This window comes from Pseudorca crassidens, chromosome 12, assembly GCF_039906515.1.
Source record: "Pseudorca crassidens isolate mPseCra1 chromosome 12, mPseCra1.hap1, whole genome shotgun sequence".
Taxonomy (NCBI): Eukaryota; Metazoa; Chordata; class Mammalia; order Artiodactyla; family Delphinidae; genus Pseudorca; species Pseudorca crassidens.
The window spans coordinates 17186449-17203964 of NC_090307.1; the positions used below are offsets into that span (position 1 = coordinate 17186449).

The window sequence follows — 17516 nt, forward strand, 5'->3', positions numbered from 1 at the left end:
ACAAAGACCCCAGGTGATTAGTAGGCACATTCAAGTTTGGAAAGCACCATGAGAATAAAGATTTCAATGAGGAGAGGGGCATTTATTTTAAAATCTAAAGTCCTACCTTGCTCATACCCTGCAGTGTATTGCTTCAGTGACAAGGTGTGCTGTAAGGAGGGTTTGTCACCCTCAGATGGATGTGATGGAGGCAGGAGAAAGGCTGGGAAATGCTGCTCTTGAACAGTGGATAGCAGCCTTGCCTGCAGATTAGGGTCACCTGAGACCTTTGCTGGGTTCACCCCAGTCTAATGCAAAAATCCCTGGGGGTGGAGCCCTGAGCATCTGGATAAAAGCCCGGATTCCAGTAGAATCAAGAGCAGCTCATCCCATTTCAAGGTGCATAGGAATTCATTGGGGATCTTGTGAAAATGCCCTTCTGGTGCCAGGTCTGGAGCATGACCTGAAATTGTGCATTTCTAACTGGATGTCAGGTGATACACCTGGTCCACACCTTGAGTAGCACGTGTGAACAAGAGTGAAGTTGTGTGTTTTTTCTTTTCTTTCCACAAGCAAACAGCAGCATTTGGCCTTTTGCTTTGCCTTCAGTCTATCAGTTTTTGAGTTTCTTTTTTTCTTTTACTTGGTGGTGGGAATGGGGAGCAACAGAGCTGAATGCTACAAACACCACACAGTCAAGCAGATAAACTCGATAAAATCTCGACTCTAGCCTCTTACCTGCCCATACTTCGTGCCTTTCCCATTTTCTCAAAAGCTTTTCAAACTGTCACCGCTCTCCGGAGGGTGCTTCGTAAGTCAAGAAACTCAAAGCTGTTCAAACCCTCGCTTATCCTTGTCTGCCCCTCACCTTGAAGCCATCCCGCCTGCTCTATGCTCCCCTACCATCAGCCATCCCCTCTCTTCCTGTTTCCTAACGCCCTCTCTCCTGGCCCCTTCAGTCTCCCCCTCCTAAAAAACACCTCCTGATGAGCCCAACTCCCCTTTAGTCTCTCATCCAGAAGAAATGTATTTCAGTCAGGTCACCAGTGTGGTTTTGTGATCACCAAATCATTGGGCATCTATGCCCTTTCTTACCGGGCAGCTCGCTACTTGCCCCTCCTGTTCTGCCTCCATACTCCCTTCCTGTGTAATCCATTCACTCTCATGATTTCAACTAACGTCTGAGTGTTGAGGACCTTCAAATCTGTGTCTTTGACCTGAACCTCAGCCTGGAGTTCCAGCTTGGTTTCTACAGCTCCTGGATGGACGTTTCCACCCTTGTGTCCTATGGGGGTCTTCAGTTCACCAGATCTGAAAATGCATTGTCCCCCCAACTAGATGGATACCTCTTAAGTTCTCTAGCTCATCTGTGGCACCTCTCTTCATCCAGTCACCCAAAGTAGGATCCTGGGGTCACTTTTTTCTTATTTTTTTTTTTAAATTTATATATATTTTTATTGAAGTATATAGTTGATCTACAGTGTTTCAGCCATACAGCAAAGTGATTCCGATATATATGTATACATATTATTTTTCAGATTCTTTTCCATTATAAGTTATTATAATACAAGTTATTGAATATGGTTCCCTGTGCTATACAGTTGGTCCTTGTTGGTTATCTATTTTATATATAGTAGTGTGTATCTGCTAATCCCAAATTCCCAATTTATCCCTCCCTCACATTTCCCCTTTGATAACCACAGGTTTGTCTCTATGTCTATGAGTCTACTTCTGTCTAGTAAATAAGTTCATTTGTATCATTTTTTTAGATTCCACATTGAAGTGATATCATATGCTGTTTGTCTTTCTCCTGATTTCATTTTTATTCCCCATTCTTTCTTGCCCCCATTCAGTCAGCTGTCCTATAGCTCTTGAATCTGTCTTCTCCCCATTTCTGTCCCCTTAGCCCTGGGTCAGGCTCTCATCAACTCTCCCTTCCATGACTGAAGTTGTCTTCTGCCTTTAGACTTCTTCCCTTCAAAGGTATCCTGTGCACTGCTCCTACTGTGACCCGGGCAAACCACGGTCTGGCCGTGCCACTCCCATCCTGAAGCCCCCGGTGGATGTCCCCTGCCCTCTGCTTGCCATACCAGGCCCACTCAATCCACTGGCTCTCAGCTCATCTCCTGTCCTTCCTGTGGTCCCCTGACACCCAGCTCTTCACATATGAACCCAGGCCCGGCTGTTTTCTGCCTTTGTGCTTTGGCCACTGCGGTTGTATTTATGCCTGGAATGCCCTTCGCCCCTCTCCTCTCGCTGTACAGGCATGATTTGGGGGTAGCTTTTAAGAGTCCACTCAAGAGGTACCTCTTCCAAAAAGGTACCTCTTGACGCCACCATAGCCTGGCCGGATTCACTGCTGCTGCTTAGAATTCCTGTCCTGCCAAGGGCTTCCTCTTTCCTTACATTTTCTTCCACATTATACATTGTCTTCACTCCTGTATGTGTTTAGGTATCTCTCCCGCCTACCATGGAGAGACAGTGGGCTCCTCAAGGTAGGGATTGTGTCTGATGGAGAGATGGTTTCCATTGAAATGAGCTCTAGTTCTACCTTATTTTGCTTTTTGTTTTTTTTTAAATTGAAGTATAGTTGATTTACAGTGTTGTGTTAATTTCTGCTGTACAGCAGTGACTCAGTTACACATACATACGTGTGTGTATGTGTGTGTGTATATATATACTTTTTTGTATTCTTTTCCATTATGGTTTATCTCAGGATACTGAATATAGTTCCCTGTGCTATACAGTAGGACCCTGTTGTTTATCCCTTCTATATGTAATAGTTTGCATCTGCTAACCCCTAGTTCTACCTTATTTTAAATTAGTGGTTCTCAAACTTGAGTGTGTGTGCGGATCACCGGGGGAGGCTTGTGAAAACACTTTGTTGGGCCCATGCCTGGAAGTTCTGATATGACAGTTCTGCGGTAGTGCCTGAGAACTGGCATTTTTAACAGGTTCTCAGGTGATGCTGCTGCCACTGGTCTGGAACCCTCACTCTGTGAACCACTGCTACAAGACATGTCATGGTTACAGCTGACCTGTGTTTTCTCCATCTATATGTTCTAGAGACTATTGAGTGTACATAGCGGTAGAGCCTAATCTAGGAAGACCAGAATCCCAAGAGACCAGGGGGAGGAACTTTACTTTCCCAGGCAGGGTTGATCTCATGATTTGTTAAATCTCACCTTCTGTTCTACCCCTTGTGGCCTGTTGATGGTTCTGGACCCAGGTTAGAATGGAAGGACCCAGCGCATATATAGCTCAGTGACCGATATGCATTCGTGACCTGAGAGAGGTAGAGCCCCTCCTGGCAGCAGGGCTGGGTGTGGACAGGACACACTTTTCTCAATACCATCTGCTTCCACCTCCAACTTGACTCGCTCCAGGTCATGTCCAACCAGAGCCCCCAGGAGAACTTGGCCTGGCTCGCTGTTGGGTCATTGTTCCTCTCATTCACCTGTTCTCAGTTCTGGCTGTTGTCAGCATCCTGGGCTAGTTCCCTTCTGTCACTACTTTTTTTTTTTTTTTTTGCGGTACGCGGGCCTCTCACTGTTGTGGCCTCTCCCGTTGCGGAGCACAGGCTCCGGACGCGCAGGCTCAGCAGCCGTGGCTCATGGGCCCAGCCGCTCCACGGCATGGGGGATCTTCCCAGACTAGGGCACGAACCCGAGTCCCCTGCATCGGCAGGCGGACTCCCAACCACTGCGCCACCAGGGAAGCCCTGTCACTACTTTTATTCTTGCCTCTTTTTTGATCTACTTTTCCTGTATTTTGAAATACTGAAAAGTGCATAGAAAACAAATACATAGTTTAACAGATCATTATTAAGTGAGCACATGTGTAAGTACCACCCAGGTCCAGCACAGGAAATTGCTGGGGCCCCTGAAGCCCCACCCGAGTCTGTCCTGCCCACCCCTTCCTGCTCCCTCCTCAGAGGTAACCTCCGTCCTCATTTTTATCGTAATAACTCCCTTGATTTCCTTTATGGTTTTACCACCTACATATATATCCCTAAACACTGCAGTTTAGTTTTACATGTTTCAAACTTTGTGTATAAATGGAATCAGACACTTGGAATGATTTGGAATGGAATACAGTATGTATTTGTGTGTGTGTGTGTGTGTGTGTGTGTGGCTTTATTCTGAGATATTTTTAATATTTACTCATTGTTGAATGTAGATGTGGTTTTTACCTGTGACTGCATAGGTTTCCATCTTTTCCTGTCTTCACTTGATTTATTCCCACCCACCATCCCACTGCCTTTAGAATAATATTTTTTAAAAATATTAAACATAATGGCATAATGACCATAAGAAAGTCAAGCAACTTACATATTTGATTTATATGTAAACCTATAAAGGGAAGGAATTGAACTGCAAACCTATTTTTTTCCAAAGGTGATACATGCACATAGAGCTGATGATAAAAGGGTACAGGATGAAAATGAAGGCTCCCTCCCTGCCTCTTCTGTGTCCCAGCCCTGCAGTTTCCTTTCCCAGAGAGAAGCTGCTGTTACCAATTCCTCGTATGTCCTTCCGGAGATAAACACACACTCCTTGCGCAAAGAACACTTACAAACATGAACCCTTATATACCCACAGATACACATACACGTGATCACATGTGTGCAAGTGTGTGTGCATGCATGCGTTCCTAGTGTGCATTCATCCTGCATGTCACATCACTTAAAGCATGGTAGATACTCCCTGCTTTTATCACTTAGTGTAATTTGAAGATATCAGTACACATCAAGGTACCTCATTCTTTTTTGCAGACCACGTAGGCTGTCACTGTGTAGGTGTTTAGCCAGCTGCTCTTGGTGGTATTTAGGTTGTTTCTAATCTTTCTGATAAACAGGGATGCATTGAATAGCCCTGAGATATGTTGTTTCTTTATCCAAGAGTATATATACACTCACTCAGCGCGTGTGTCTGTGTTAAAGTTTGATAGATATGGCCAAATTGCTCTCCGCAGAGACCACCTAAGAGGGCCTGTTTATTTTGCCATTATAGGATAAAAATGGGCACGTAACTGAAGAATTGTACTTCTTTTTTGATGAACTTGAGTATCTTTTCATGTATTTAAGAGCCCTTGAATTTCCCTGTGTATGAATGGTCTATTTGTCCTTTACCCATTTCTCTCTTGGGTTGTTTGTCTTTTTCTTTTCTGACACTAAACTTTTGATTGTTTAACTCTGCTAGTTTGCTGCAGCTTGTACCAACCAATGCAACTTTTTGGTTGCAGAGTTGTCTATAAATCAAGAGTTCAGAATCAGCTGTGAGAGGATGAGAGGCCAGGCGAAGCTGACTTTCTTTGCTGGATGGTGATGGTCAAAGGACTTGGTGACCCGGGGAGCACCCAACATCATGTAGCCATATTTGCATACATTAAATACATGTTTACCAGATGATTTTTGAGCCACAGCTGGCTGATGGTAAATGCAACATGCATTGATGATTTTATCAGGCACAACCTTTGTTAGCTGATTTCTCTCTATCTTTTAACCAAAGGGTTATATGGTGAAGGTGAATTTTTTGCTGGTTAGTGTATTACTTCTTCTCTTTTCTTGGTCAATATTTCCATTCTAGAAAATGGGTCAAGGTTCCTACTTTTTCTATGAATTAGCCTTGTGGTCCAAGTGTCCGGTAAGGTTCTCTGTTTTAATTGGGTACCTAGTAAATGTTTGATCAAAACCACAGATCTCCAAGTGTCATTTTGCTACCTTTCCTAAAGGCATGTGCTTTAGCACGGCATTTCTCACTCCATATTAATAGGTGTTCTGTGATTGTTAAAAATGTGCCTGTGGTCACATTAATTTTGAAAAGATTAAATTAAATAAAATTAAATGTTTCTTTACTACAGGACTTCTCAGAGCCTTTAATACACCAGTGGGTCTATTGCATATCCAAGGGAGGGATGTAGGCTGCTGTGTTTTGCTGTGTAGGCTGCTGTGTATTTGACCACAGAACACGTTTCACTTACTTTATGGTCTCTGATTGAAATATTCCTCAAGCAATTAGCGTCAAACTCAGGAAATTATCAGGAAAAGGAACCAATTTCTTTGCCTGCTGATTTGTCTGAATTAGGCCAAACAAGGAACCTTGTTAGAAATAGGGTTATTGATTACTTGACTGCAATCAGGTTTCTGAAATTAACTACAAATGCTTCTGTGGTTAAGCTCAGTATATTGTAGACGAAGACACTAGTTACTTTCTCCAAGCTCCCCAACGTGTTATTCAAACTGTAAAATTAAGAGACCAAGGTCATTTCTAGCAGACCCTTCACTGCCCCTACTTGAGGTCAGATACTACCCTCTATCTGAGGCATCCAATTCAAACTGGGCTGGGGAATGAGGGGGTTGTGCTGAGACAGAGGAACCACTGGCTGGAGGACTTAATTATGAAGCAAATTTAAAGGGCCGCAAGGGGGACGAAGAATCCAGCTCATTAACAGGGCAGCTTATTCTTTCCTCTTGAGTATTTCTGAGATTGATTTTTATCCCTTCTCATTGGTCTTTTCTCCCTTCTCGAGGAATCTTGTCTGTTTTTCTTCTCAACCTTCCTGAATTTTTGAACGGCAGTTCTCAGAGGTATTCTAGAACACTCGTGACCAGGGATGTGTTACAAGTCATCTGGGAGCCAAATTAAACCTTTAAAAGTTTGCAAGTTGGGCTTCCCTGGTGGCGCAGTGGTTGAGAGTCCGCCTGCCGATGCAGGGGACACGGGTTCGTGCCCCGGTCTGGGAAGATCCCACGTGCCGCGGAGCGGCTGGGCCCCTGAGCCATGGCCGCTGAGCCTGCGCGTCTAGAGCCTGTGCTCCGCAACGGGAGAGGCCAAAACAGTGAGAGGCCTGCATATGCAAAAAAAAAAAAAAAAAAAAAAAATTTGCAAGTTACCATAAAATAGAATGGATTCAAGATTACCCTGTAAAATATCTTTTTTTAACCTACTTTCATTTCGATCTCCTTTTTCAGTCGAAAAGAAATGTTCTGATTGCACACATTCTAACAGCCCTCAGGAGCTGTCGTGTAGTTCCATTTAAATTTTCCCTTTTGATAATATCGCATGTAAGCTAAAAAGATGCTTAGAACATTTCCATTTGTCATGACATAACAGTTATGATTACCCAATGAATGGCAGTCCAAATGATGCAAGAGAAATTTTCAATAATGGTATAGTGGTTTTTAAAAAGTCGTAAGGTTAATTATTTGCTTTCTTCAGTAGTCCGCAATTGTTCCTTTTGCAGTATTATACGTACTTTCTTGGAAGTAAAAGTCTGGAAAGTGAATCATTAAAAAATGAAATATGGGGATTCCCTGGTGGCGCAGTGGTTGAGAGTCTGCCTGCCGATGCAGGGGACGCAGGTTCGTGCCCCGGTCCGGGAGGATCCCACGTGCCGCAGAACGACTGGGCCCGTGAGCCATGGCCACTGAGCCTGCGCGTCCGGAGCCTGTGCTCTGCAGCGGGAGAGGCCACAACAGTGAGAGGCCCATGTACCGCAAAAAAACAAACAAACAAAAAAAGAAATATGTTTTTTTCTAGAGCATATTTAAGTTTTTATAATTGTAGTCATAAGATTGATAATCTTATAATCCTTTACTTGTAAATGTTCTTTAATATAATCCCATCTCCAAAAAGAGTGTCTCACGAGTTGTTGATCCCCCTTCTGTGTCAGTTTGCAGAAGAAGGAGCTCATCAAGACCTGGTTCATGGAGGCCCTGGTGGCCTAGTGGTTAGGATTTGGAGCTTTCACTGCGGAGGCCTGGGTTCGACCCCTGGTCCGGCAATCATCCCACGTGCCACACAGTGTGGCCAAAATACAAAAAAAATTTTTTTAATTAAAAAAAGAGTAATGTGGGGGAAAAAAAACCCACCTGGTTCACCCACTCTCGTGTGTGTCACACAAGGGAAGTTCATCTCACGTGCATGTTCAAACACACAGTCAGTGGGGGACCTTATGCCAAAAAGGTGCTTCCTGAACTTTTCTTCCTAAGTTATAATATCCTTGTCTTGAGCTTTCATAGCGGTGACAACTCATGCCTTCCTGTTAGGAGAAGAAGCACAGCCTGATATTGGGTAACAGTGGAAAGGTTGACCCTATACTGATAAGTGACCGCCCCCACCCCCAAGTCTGCTCACTAACAAGGCAGTTCTCATGGTGGTTTGTAGCATAAATCACAAAAGAAAGTCCAGTCAGTAGAGCAAGGTGGATGGAGAGGTTGGCTTGGGGGTCAGACTGCCAGACTTTGAATTCTGATTCTCCCCCTGAATCCTGTCTCTGCCTCCGTTTCCTCAGCTGTAAAACTGACATATTAACTAACTACTTGGCATGATGCCTGGCACCTACTAAGCACTGAACAAATGTTCCCTTTAGAGCCATATATCATGCGACAGTAGAAGTCAAGAGCGGATGGGCAAAGACAGAACAGGTGGGTGGAAATTTCTTCCCTACAACTGTAGCCTGACTGCCAGGCTACTCATCTCTAGGTTGAAGGTCCCTTTGGCTGAAATTTCCATTAGGAGCTGGACTCCACCATTGAGATGGAAAGGAATCAGGCTAGAGATAAACTGTATCTCACTGTTTGTGAACTTTACCTTTCCTGTCCATTCAGAAGGTCGGCAAGCATGTCCTCGGAGGGTCCTCCCAGCCTGTCAGAGGTTTTATGGGAACCTATCGCCTGAGAGTTGTTCCCTTTGGCAACAGAGAAGCCGAGGGCTTTCTAAAGTTCCCTGGAATTAGAACTGGCGTTTGAGTGGTAGATGTGACATTAAGTGCATGGAATGAACTTAGAAAGACAGCAGCAGATGCTGGCCATCAGGATAAAGCCATGCACAGCCCCGATCTATGATCACGACTCAAAAGTGTTGAATTCGTCGGCGATACCCTTTTTCTTTGATTTATTCATTCGCTAAGTATGTAATGGGTTATACATCTTACAGACCAAGTAAATGAGTTTGAAGTAATCATTTAGCTGTCACTTTGTAGAGCTCTGGGATTTTTGTTCGGGCCATGTTTAAATGAGGATTTCTCTTTTAGAATTGAATGTTCTATGGACAGTGGGTCAAGTTACAACATGGTCATTGGTTTGCTCAGGCTGCCCTAACAAAGTACCATAAACTGGGCGGCTTGAACAGCAGATATTTTTTGTCTCACAGTTCTGGAGGCTAGAAGTCTGTGATCAAAGTGTTGTGGTGTTGATTCCTTTTGAGGGCTGTGAGGGAAATATCTGTTCCAGGCCTCTTTCTCCTTGGCTTGTAAGTGGCTGTCTTCTCCCTGTGGCTTCACACTGTCTTCCCTCTATGGGTATCTCTGTCCCAATTTTCTTTTGTCCTAAAGTCATATTGGATTAGGGTCCACTCTAATGACCCCACTTTAACTTAATTGTATCTGCAGTGACTATTTCCAAATAAGGTCATATTCTGAGGTACAGGATGGGGGTTAGGGCTTCAATGCGTGAATCTAGGAAGGACATAATTCAACCCATAGCAACCTACGAATTTTCAACTTGATGGACTTTTTTCTCTTTCTTTTTTAAAGATTGTACATGGCAAGTCAAAGCAAATGATCGAAGCTTCCACGAACAACCTCATTTTATGAACACAAAGTTCTTTTGTATTAAGGAGAGCAAATATGCGGTAAGTTGATTTTAACTTCCTAAATTAATTTTAGTAAAAGCCAGTTTTTCCCAGTAGCCATCATGCTTACTGGCTTCGTGTGGTACCTGCCTTCCAGGTAACCCCTGGGCTGGGGCTACTGATAATCATCATTAGTTCTCTAGATGTCATTTTTGAAATTGAAGTCTAGTTGATTTACAATGTTGTGTTAATTTCTGCTGAACAACGAAGTGATTCAGTTTTATATATATATATATATATATATATATACACACACACACACATTCTTTTAAAAGTTCTTTTCCATTGTGGTTTATCACAGGATATTGACTATAGTTCCCTGTGCTATACAGTAGGACCTTGTTGTTTATCCATCCTATATATAATAGTTTGAATCTGCTAACCCCAAACTCTCACTCCATTCCCCTTGGCAACCACAAGTCTGTTCTCTAGGTCTGTGAGTCTGTTTCTGTTTCATAGACAGGTTCATTTGTGTCATACTGTAGATTCCTAGAATGTCATTTTTATTCATCCCACTAAGATTAACTACCTTAAGGGTGTGTGGGGGTGGCTTAAAACAAAACAAAATTGTGTAGATTGAAATTTCCCCTCTGTGTGTACAAAGCTCTTTTAAAAATATTTTATAAAAGAATCTACAGTAGTATCACAGAAGCCTTGTTTTTGACAGTAATAAGAATTTGAAAGGAATCTTAGTAACTTATTTCCCCCTCCTCTGCCTGTGATGGATTTAGAGACTTTGAAGATATTTTCACCTCAAAAATGCTTATTGTCATTGAAATATAAAGAACCCCCACTACGTCTGGGCTGAAATGTTTGTCTGTTAGATCCCTAGGACTGCTCTAATGAAGTGCTACCACTCGGGTGGTTTAAGTCAACAGAAATTTATTCTCTTACGATTCAAGGGGCCAGGAGTCTAACATCAAGGTGTCAGCAAGGTTGGTTCCTTCTGGAGCATCTGAGGGAGAATCTGTTCCAAACGTCTCCTGTGGCTTCTGGCTGACACTCCGTGGTGTTCCTTGGCCTGTAGACGCAGCACTCCAATCTCTCTGCCTCTGTCTCCACATGGCCTCCCTGTGTGTTTCTGTGTCTTTGCCCAATTTTTCTCTACTAAGGCCAGCAGTCATTGGATTAGGGCCACCTTAATCCAGCATGACTTCACTGTAACCTGATTACATCTGCAAATACTATATTTCCAAATAAGATGACCATCGCAGGTATCGGGGTGAGGACTTGAGCATATCTTTTGGGTCACACAGCTCAGCCACACCCGTCTCTTTTTCTCACACAGCCTCCATCGCTCTTACTCACACAGCCTCCATCCCTCTTAAGTAAAAGAACGTTCCTTTTCCCCCCATGTTGATGTCTCCTATTTTCTTCCCATCTTTGCCCCATTTTCAAGGAGGCTTCTAAGGGGTCAGGGGACCCAACAGCAGGATCCATTTGGTCACAGCCAGATTTGCCACAGAGACCTTTGAGGTGAAATGTCTGCATCTTGTTACTGTCTCTGACATAAGCCTCCAAGGGGTCATTTTGAGACCCAGTTAGAAGTAAAAGCTTAAAGGAAATCTCAGTATCTTTCTGACGACTTACGTCCTTGGTCCCTGTAGGCCACAGGGCTTAGTGATTTTTGCAGGTGTATATACATTGTGACGCTGTGATAAGTGTGTGGCATTGTTTAGAATGACTTTCTCATTTTTTCCAACAGACTAATGCAATTAAAACATACAAGTATAATGCGTTTACCTTTCTACCAATGAATTTGTTTGAGCAGTTTAAGAGAGCAGCCAATTTCTATTTCCTGGTCCTTCTTATCTTACAGGTAATGCCCTTTGATATCTTAAATCTGTTTTGAATTATGGTGACTTAATAACATTCAGGTTGTTATTGTTTAAGTTGCATATAAAATGTGAATAATCTTGAAAGTTTTTTATACGGACATCTGCGTTCTGCACGTAAGGGAAAGTGCCTTATAGACAACGAGCTCAACAGTGTTAAATGAACAGGGAATGGGAGCAAATGGAAATGTTATTTTAATTCTGTATTTTAAAAAATTCAATTTCCTACTGATGTCAGTGGTAAAACTGGTTTCCCTGAAGTGAGTCAAGTTAAAATCTTCACTTTGTAAAATAATCGTACCTTAAAATTAAATCCATTTTTTCATGGTTGGCCTTTATTTTTTTATTTAGATGCCAAAATATTGATTTTTATTAGTATTTTGGTCATAATTCTCAAATTATTTTTGTGAACTAGTTTTACACTACTGGAAAGGCCTAATTTTTTCCTGAGGTTTTTTTTTGTTGTTGTTTTTTATCCTAATCGTGGCAAGGAATTCACGTATCTGGATAGCAAAGTGCTACCTTCCCTTTACTTCCTTCTAGATGGAAAAGGGGAGTTCCGCATATTGACAATAATGTGGGAAATGAGCTTTCTCTCTTCTAACCATCCCCTAATTATCTTTTCTGAAGGTACAGTGATGCAGATTAGGGAACTAGTAATAGCCCTAGGCAGCCCTTTCCTTGCACTGTTACTTCACTTAATTCTTGTGCTCGTTAAGTACTATCATAACCTTCAATTTGCAGAGAAGAACTGAAGGCTGGTGAGGTAGAGGAACTTGCTTCAAGTCCTATCACCCTACGTGGCGAGGCTGGGTAGGACTTGGATCCAGGAGTTTGACTCCAAAGCTTGTCATTTTAACCACTACATGATGTGGCCTGACGATCAATAGGATGGTTGCAAGAGGTCTTTACTTGCTTCCCAATCTTTTATTCCAACTTGATGGCCATCTTGATGGATGCGAGGCTTCCTGCAAGGCCACCCTCTTTCTTGGCTAGACCGATAGCAAGGACCATGAAGGAAGCACTTTCTTCTAATGGTCCCATAGATGCCCCACCCAATCCAGAGCCAGCCACTATCTACTGCCGTTTTTGCCTCCATCACGGGACCCTCAGAGACCACTGCTGAGCAACCAGCAGCGTAGAGCCTGCTGTATGCAGTCCCTAAAAGTTAAGGGACTGCTTCCCCCTGGGACCCTACAGTGCCTGCCCGTAGTTAATTATGACTTTCACAAAATGTCTGGAGCATTTCTCTCTTAGATATCATGTTACAGAGCTTCCTTGGTGTCCAGTGAAAGCCATAATGAGACCAGGAGCCACTGTCCTCTGGGCTGTGTCCCAGGAGACCAGAAGTGAGAGAGAGACAGAGAGAGAGAGAGAGAAAGAGAGAGAGAGAGGCACGAGAAAGGTTAGCTGGGTGCTTCAGCACCTTTTCAAGCCTGCTTGGCAGGATGCAGACCTGCATGATAATGGAGATTAGCCTTAGAATCAACAAGCTTAGAGTCAGCAGTTGCCTGTAGGTTAGCTGTGCCTTCCTGGGCACACACGTACGCCTTCTTTTTTATCTCTTTCAGGCAATCCCTCAAATCACGACCCTGGCGTGGTATACCACCCTGGTGCCCTTGCTGGTGGTGCTGGGCATCACGGCCATCAAAGACCTCGTGGACGATGTGGTAAGGATTTTTTCCGCAGCTTCCTCCTCACTGCTGCAAGCATATTTTCAAGTGGCATTAATACTTGGCATTTTGAGATTATTAAAATAACCTTTCCCATCCCTCCTCTCAAGGCTCGCCATAAAATGGACAACGAAATCAACAATAGGACGTGCGAAGTCATTAAGGATGGCAGGTACCATGCTTTTCTCAATGTGTGACTTTCTTCCAAGGATGTGTTGTACAAATACATCTGGAAACATCCTTAGAGATAACTATTTGAACTTGAAAGTCTATCAGTGCATGAACGTTTTCCTTATAAAGGCCTCTCTTCACTTCCTAAGACAAAGCTATACCCAAGTTGGGGTCCAGGCGGTTGCCCGATGGGGCTCTGTGTCCTCGGCACTCCTGTGTTTACACTCATCCTGGAGTGTGCCGCTTCATCTCTGCTCTTCCCAAACTTATGCTGCCCAGGGCTTTGCCCAGATGACCTGACACCCTTCCTGACTCCCCAGCTACAGTGATTTCTTCCTTCACTGTTTTTTTTTTTTTAATAAATTTATTTATTTAGATATTTATTTATTTCGTTGCTGCGCATGGGCTTTCTCTAGTTGAGATGAGCGGGGGCTACTCTTCGTTGCGGTGCGCAGGCTTCTCATTGCGTTGGCTTGTCTTTGTTGCGGAGCACGGGCTCTAGGTGTGCGGGCTTCAGTAGTTGTGGCTCGTGGGCTCAGTAGTTGTGGCACACGGGCTCAATAGTTGTCGCACGCGGGCTCAGTAGTTGTTACTCACGGGCTCTACAGCGCAGGCTCGGTAGTTGTGGCACACGGGCTTAGTTGCTCCGCAGCATGTGGGATCTTCCCGGACCAGGGCTCGAACCCGTGTCCCCTGCATTGGCAGGCGGATTCTTAACCACTGCGCCACCGGGGAAGTCCCTCACTGTGTTTTCAGAGCGTTTTGTTTTCATCTTTCTTATTAGGATCTGAATTTCATTAGAATTATTTGTGTGGAAGTCTCATCTCTCTGGGACTCTGAGTTTCTTGGGGAGACTGCACCTGGTGGTATTTGTTTTTGTGTCCGCCTGAGCACCCAGCGCACAGAACGTGCTCCTCAATGTTTGCTAAAGTAATGTAGTCAGTGGTGACCCACGTGCCAACTCAGGGACCAGTGGTGAGTCGTTTTTTGAGCAAGAGCTTCCAGGCAGAACTACAAATTCAAGTGCTAAAAATAGCGACTAAGGCCCAATTCAAAGACGTTTCGTGTGTCAACACTGAGGAAAACAACCCGAGTTATAGCCACACTTCAGGGGTGTCTACTTTGAATATAGACTATTTTAATCTATAAATATGTTTAGATGCTTTTTTTCCCTTCCAAATAAATAGATTCTGTTCCAAAGGTTAACTTTCAAGTCACTTAGAATCACTGTCGTGGATGGTGGTGAGATTCACAGCCAGAGCCCCGTGTAGCCCACAGCCCGGCCGACTACACTGGTAAAGAGTAGCTCTGAGTAGCCTTGAACTGGGGTTAGGACTGCATATAGGCATGACTGTGGCCCCGACAGCCCAGGTATGGGGACTTGGGCATCCGTGGGGCAAAGTGACAGGAGTCTCCCAAGGGGAAACTGGACATCACAGTGGAAGAGTCAAACGGAATTGCTTCTAATACCCCTGAAGAGCCGTGGCAAGAAGGTGCTTAACTTATTCATTTATAATTGAGACCCACACGCAAATTGTTAATTGACCATTTCAGAAATATTAAAATGTAAACTAACTACCATTCCTCTTAGTGAAAGATAAGCCAGGTTAAGAAAAATCTTGAGATTAAAAATTGTGTATTAAATTCTTGTAAAATTGGGGAAACTGAGGTATAAGCGTATATTTTAAATGTACCTTAAATCTCCAGGTCTCTTTTATCCATAAATTAATGGGAGGACCAATATAGTAATGGATTTCTGTCTCCAAAACAAATAAGGATATTAGTTGTGGTAGGTTCATAATATCTGTTAGGGATATCTTTTCTATAATGAAAACCTTTAAAACAGACAACAGGCAGACCTTACTTTATTGCATTTTGCATTATTGCGCTTCACAAATACTGCATTTTTTTAACAAATTGAAGGTTTGTGGCAACCCTGCGTCAAGCAAGCTGCTGTATTTCCAACAGCATTTGCTCATTTCGTGTCTCTGTCACATTTTGGTAATTCTTGAAATATTTCAAACTTAATCATTATTATTTTTTTGTTATGGTGATCTGTGATCAGTGATCTTTGATGTTGCTTTTGCAAAAAGATTGCAACTCACTGAAGGCTCAGATGACAGAGTTTTTTAGCAATAGAGTATTTTTAAAGAATGTATGTACATTACTTTTAGATATAATGCTATTGCACACCTAATAGACTACAGTATAGTGTAAACATAACACTTATATGCACTGGAAACCAAAAATTTCATATGACTCGCTTTATTGCAATATTTGCTTTGTTGTGGTAGTCTGGAGCTGAACCTGCAGTATCTCCAAGGTCTGCCTATACTATATTTTAAAACTTTTAAAAAATGTTGACTTGTTAAGCATTTAAATGGGTGTTTCCAGTAGAATTTAATACTGAAGGAAGCAATCTTTTTATTTTATCAATATCCTTAGGAGATTCATTAGGAAAGTGGTACACGCTCATCAAAAAGATAACTTTAAACAGTAGAGAGGAGGCCAGCACTAGAGCTCCATGATGATTCCAGGTGGCCCATGTGGGAGCCATAGTGCATCCCTGTCCTGGGACTAGCGGGTGATGGATAACTGAGAGGAAAGGAAGGAGAAGGGCTGGGAGTACAGGACATGAGCAAAAACAGAGGGGTGGCATGTGTCTCCTTCCCACACATTTAAGGAGCCCCCATTGACCCTCAGTTATACAACATAGAATGGAAAGGACACATCAAAGTCAGCACCGCCATTGTTCCTTCCTTCAGAGGAGATGACGGTCCTGTGACCCCTTAATCATCAGATGGCTGAACTTCTGGCACCTTTTCCCTGTGATGTATATGTTTTCCCAGAATCTTTGGCTTCCAGACAGAATAATTCCAAATCCCTTGCCAGTAACTTTAAAAAGCCACTAAACTATCATTTTTTTTTTAAATATTTAGGTTCAAAATTGCCAAGTGGAAAGAGATTCAAGTCGGAGATGTCATTCGTCTGAAAAAAAATGATTTCATCCCAGTAAGTGGACAAGCTCTGCTGTCTCATTCCTTGCCCTCACATCTGACCTGGTGCTCAGTTTTGCCTGGGGGGTCGGGGTCTCTCTGTGTTATCGGTGTGTTTTGTTTCAAACAGGCTGACATCCTGCTGCTGTCCAGCTCTGAACCTAACAGCCTCTGCTACGTGGAAACGGCTGAACTGGATGGGTGAGTGGGTCTTAGCTGGGCCTGTTGGAAAGCTAACCTTTGGAAGGCTAACCTTTGTTACATTGAAAGCTGTGCACTTGGATGAGAAGCCCTGAGGTCTGGCCTTACCTCTACCCCCTGCTGGCTGCCCAGCAACCTCTGTAGGAGACCAGCCTCTCTTTGTCTTTGCCTCGTTAGTACCTAGAAGGACCAACAGTAAGACAACAGTGGTCTGACTCCCTAGTATACCAGCTTCTCTTTGCCTATTCCATCGCCATATTTGAAAGTCCATTTTCAGGGAAAGTAGAAGGTTTGATGACACAATGTATGCCTGAGCCCTTTGTAAGCTGCTGATCAGTGCTCAGACACAGATGAATGACTATTAGTATCTGTTTTGGATAAAAAGAATAGATTTCTAAAGTCTTTGCCAGTGGACTATTTTCCCCCTTTGTAGGTTTTGGTTATTATGCTACCACTTGAAAAGATAAACTGCCATTTTTGACAATTTTGACCAGTTTTCAGTATATTTATGGAGTGCCGACTAGATTGCATTAGTTTTGTGTAGTAGCTCATTTAATCTTTTCAACAACCCTATGAGGCAATATTATTATTACCTCGAAGTTACCCATGAGGAAACTGAGGCACTGGAGGGAGGCCGCCTGCCCAAGGTCACACAGTGGGTGGCAGAGTTGGAGTGCTACTCCCCTGTGCTCGCTCCCAAGGCCAGTGCCTGTGCTTTCCATTCTGGCATGAACCCCTTTCCCCACACCCTAGATGTGTGTAAGCTTCGTGATGGAGAGCTGAGATCATCTGAGTAAAAACGAGGGCTTTCTTTGCTCTATACATCAGTCTGTTGATTGTTCAACCTTAACTGTACAACAGCTCTTATTCCCGTGAGTGAGAGATTCTAAAGTTTTACAAAGATATAAAATGCTCTGTCAGAGCAAACAGAATGGAAGGTTGAGAACCACTGGTCCACTTCTTTGTGCATGGAAATCCCCAGTCAGTATTTGTGGAACTTGAAAAAAGTCATTCATCGTAGTAAGA

At 43.3% G+C, this 17516-nt stretch overlaps 1 protein-coding gene across 2 annotated transcripts in view; it reads left to right on the plus strand.

The window, feature by feature from the left end:
• Positions 1 to 17516, plus strand: part of ATP8B1 (ATPase phospholipid transporting 8B1) — a 113521-nt gene that overhangs the window by 61023 nt on the left and 34982 nt on the right. For both annotated transcript variants that reach the window (XM_067698979.1, XM_067698980.1), the window contains exons 3-8: positions 9517 to 9614; positions 11320 to 11433; positions 13021 to 13119; positions 13233 to 13294; positions 16233 to 16305; positions 16420 to 16490. In XM_067698979.1, coding sequence (XP_067555080.1) covers positions 9517 to 9614; positions 11320 to 11433; positions 13021 to 13119; positions 13233 to 13294; positions 16233 to 16305; positions 16420 to 16490 — 517 coding nt within the window. The remainder of the gene's footprint in view (positions 1 to 9516; positions 9615 to 11319; positions 11434 to 13020; positions 13120 to 13232; positions 13295 to 16232; positions 16306 to 16419; positions 16491 to 17516) is intronic.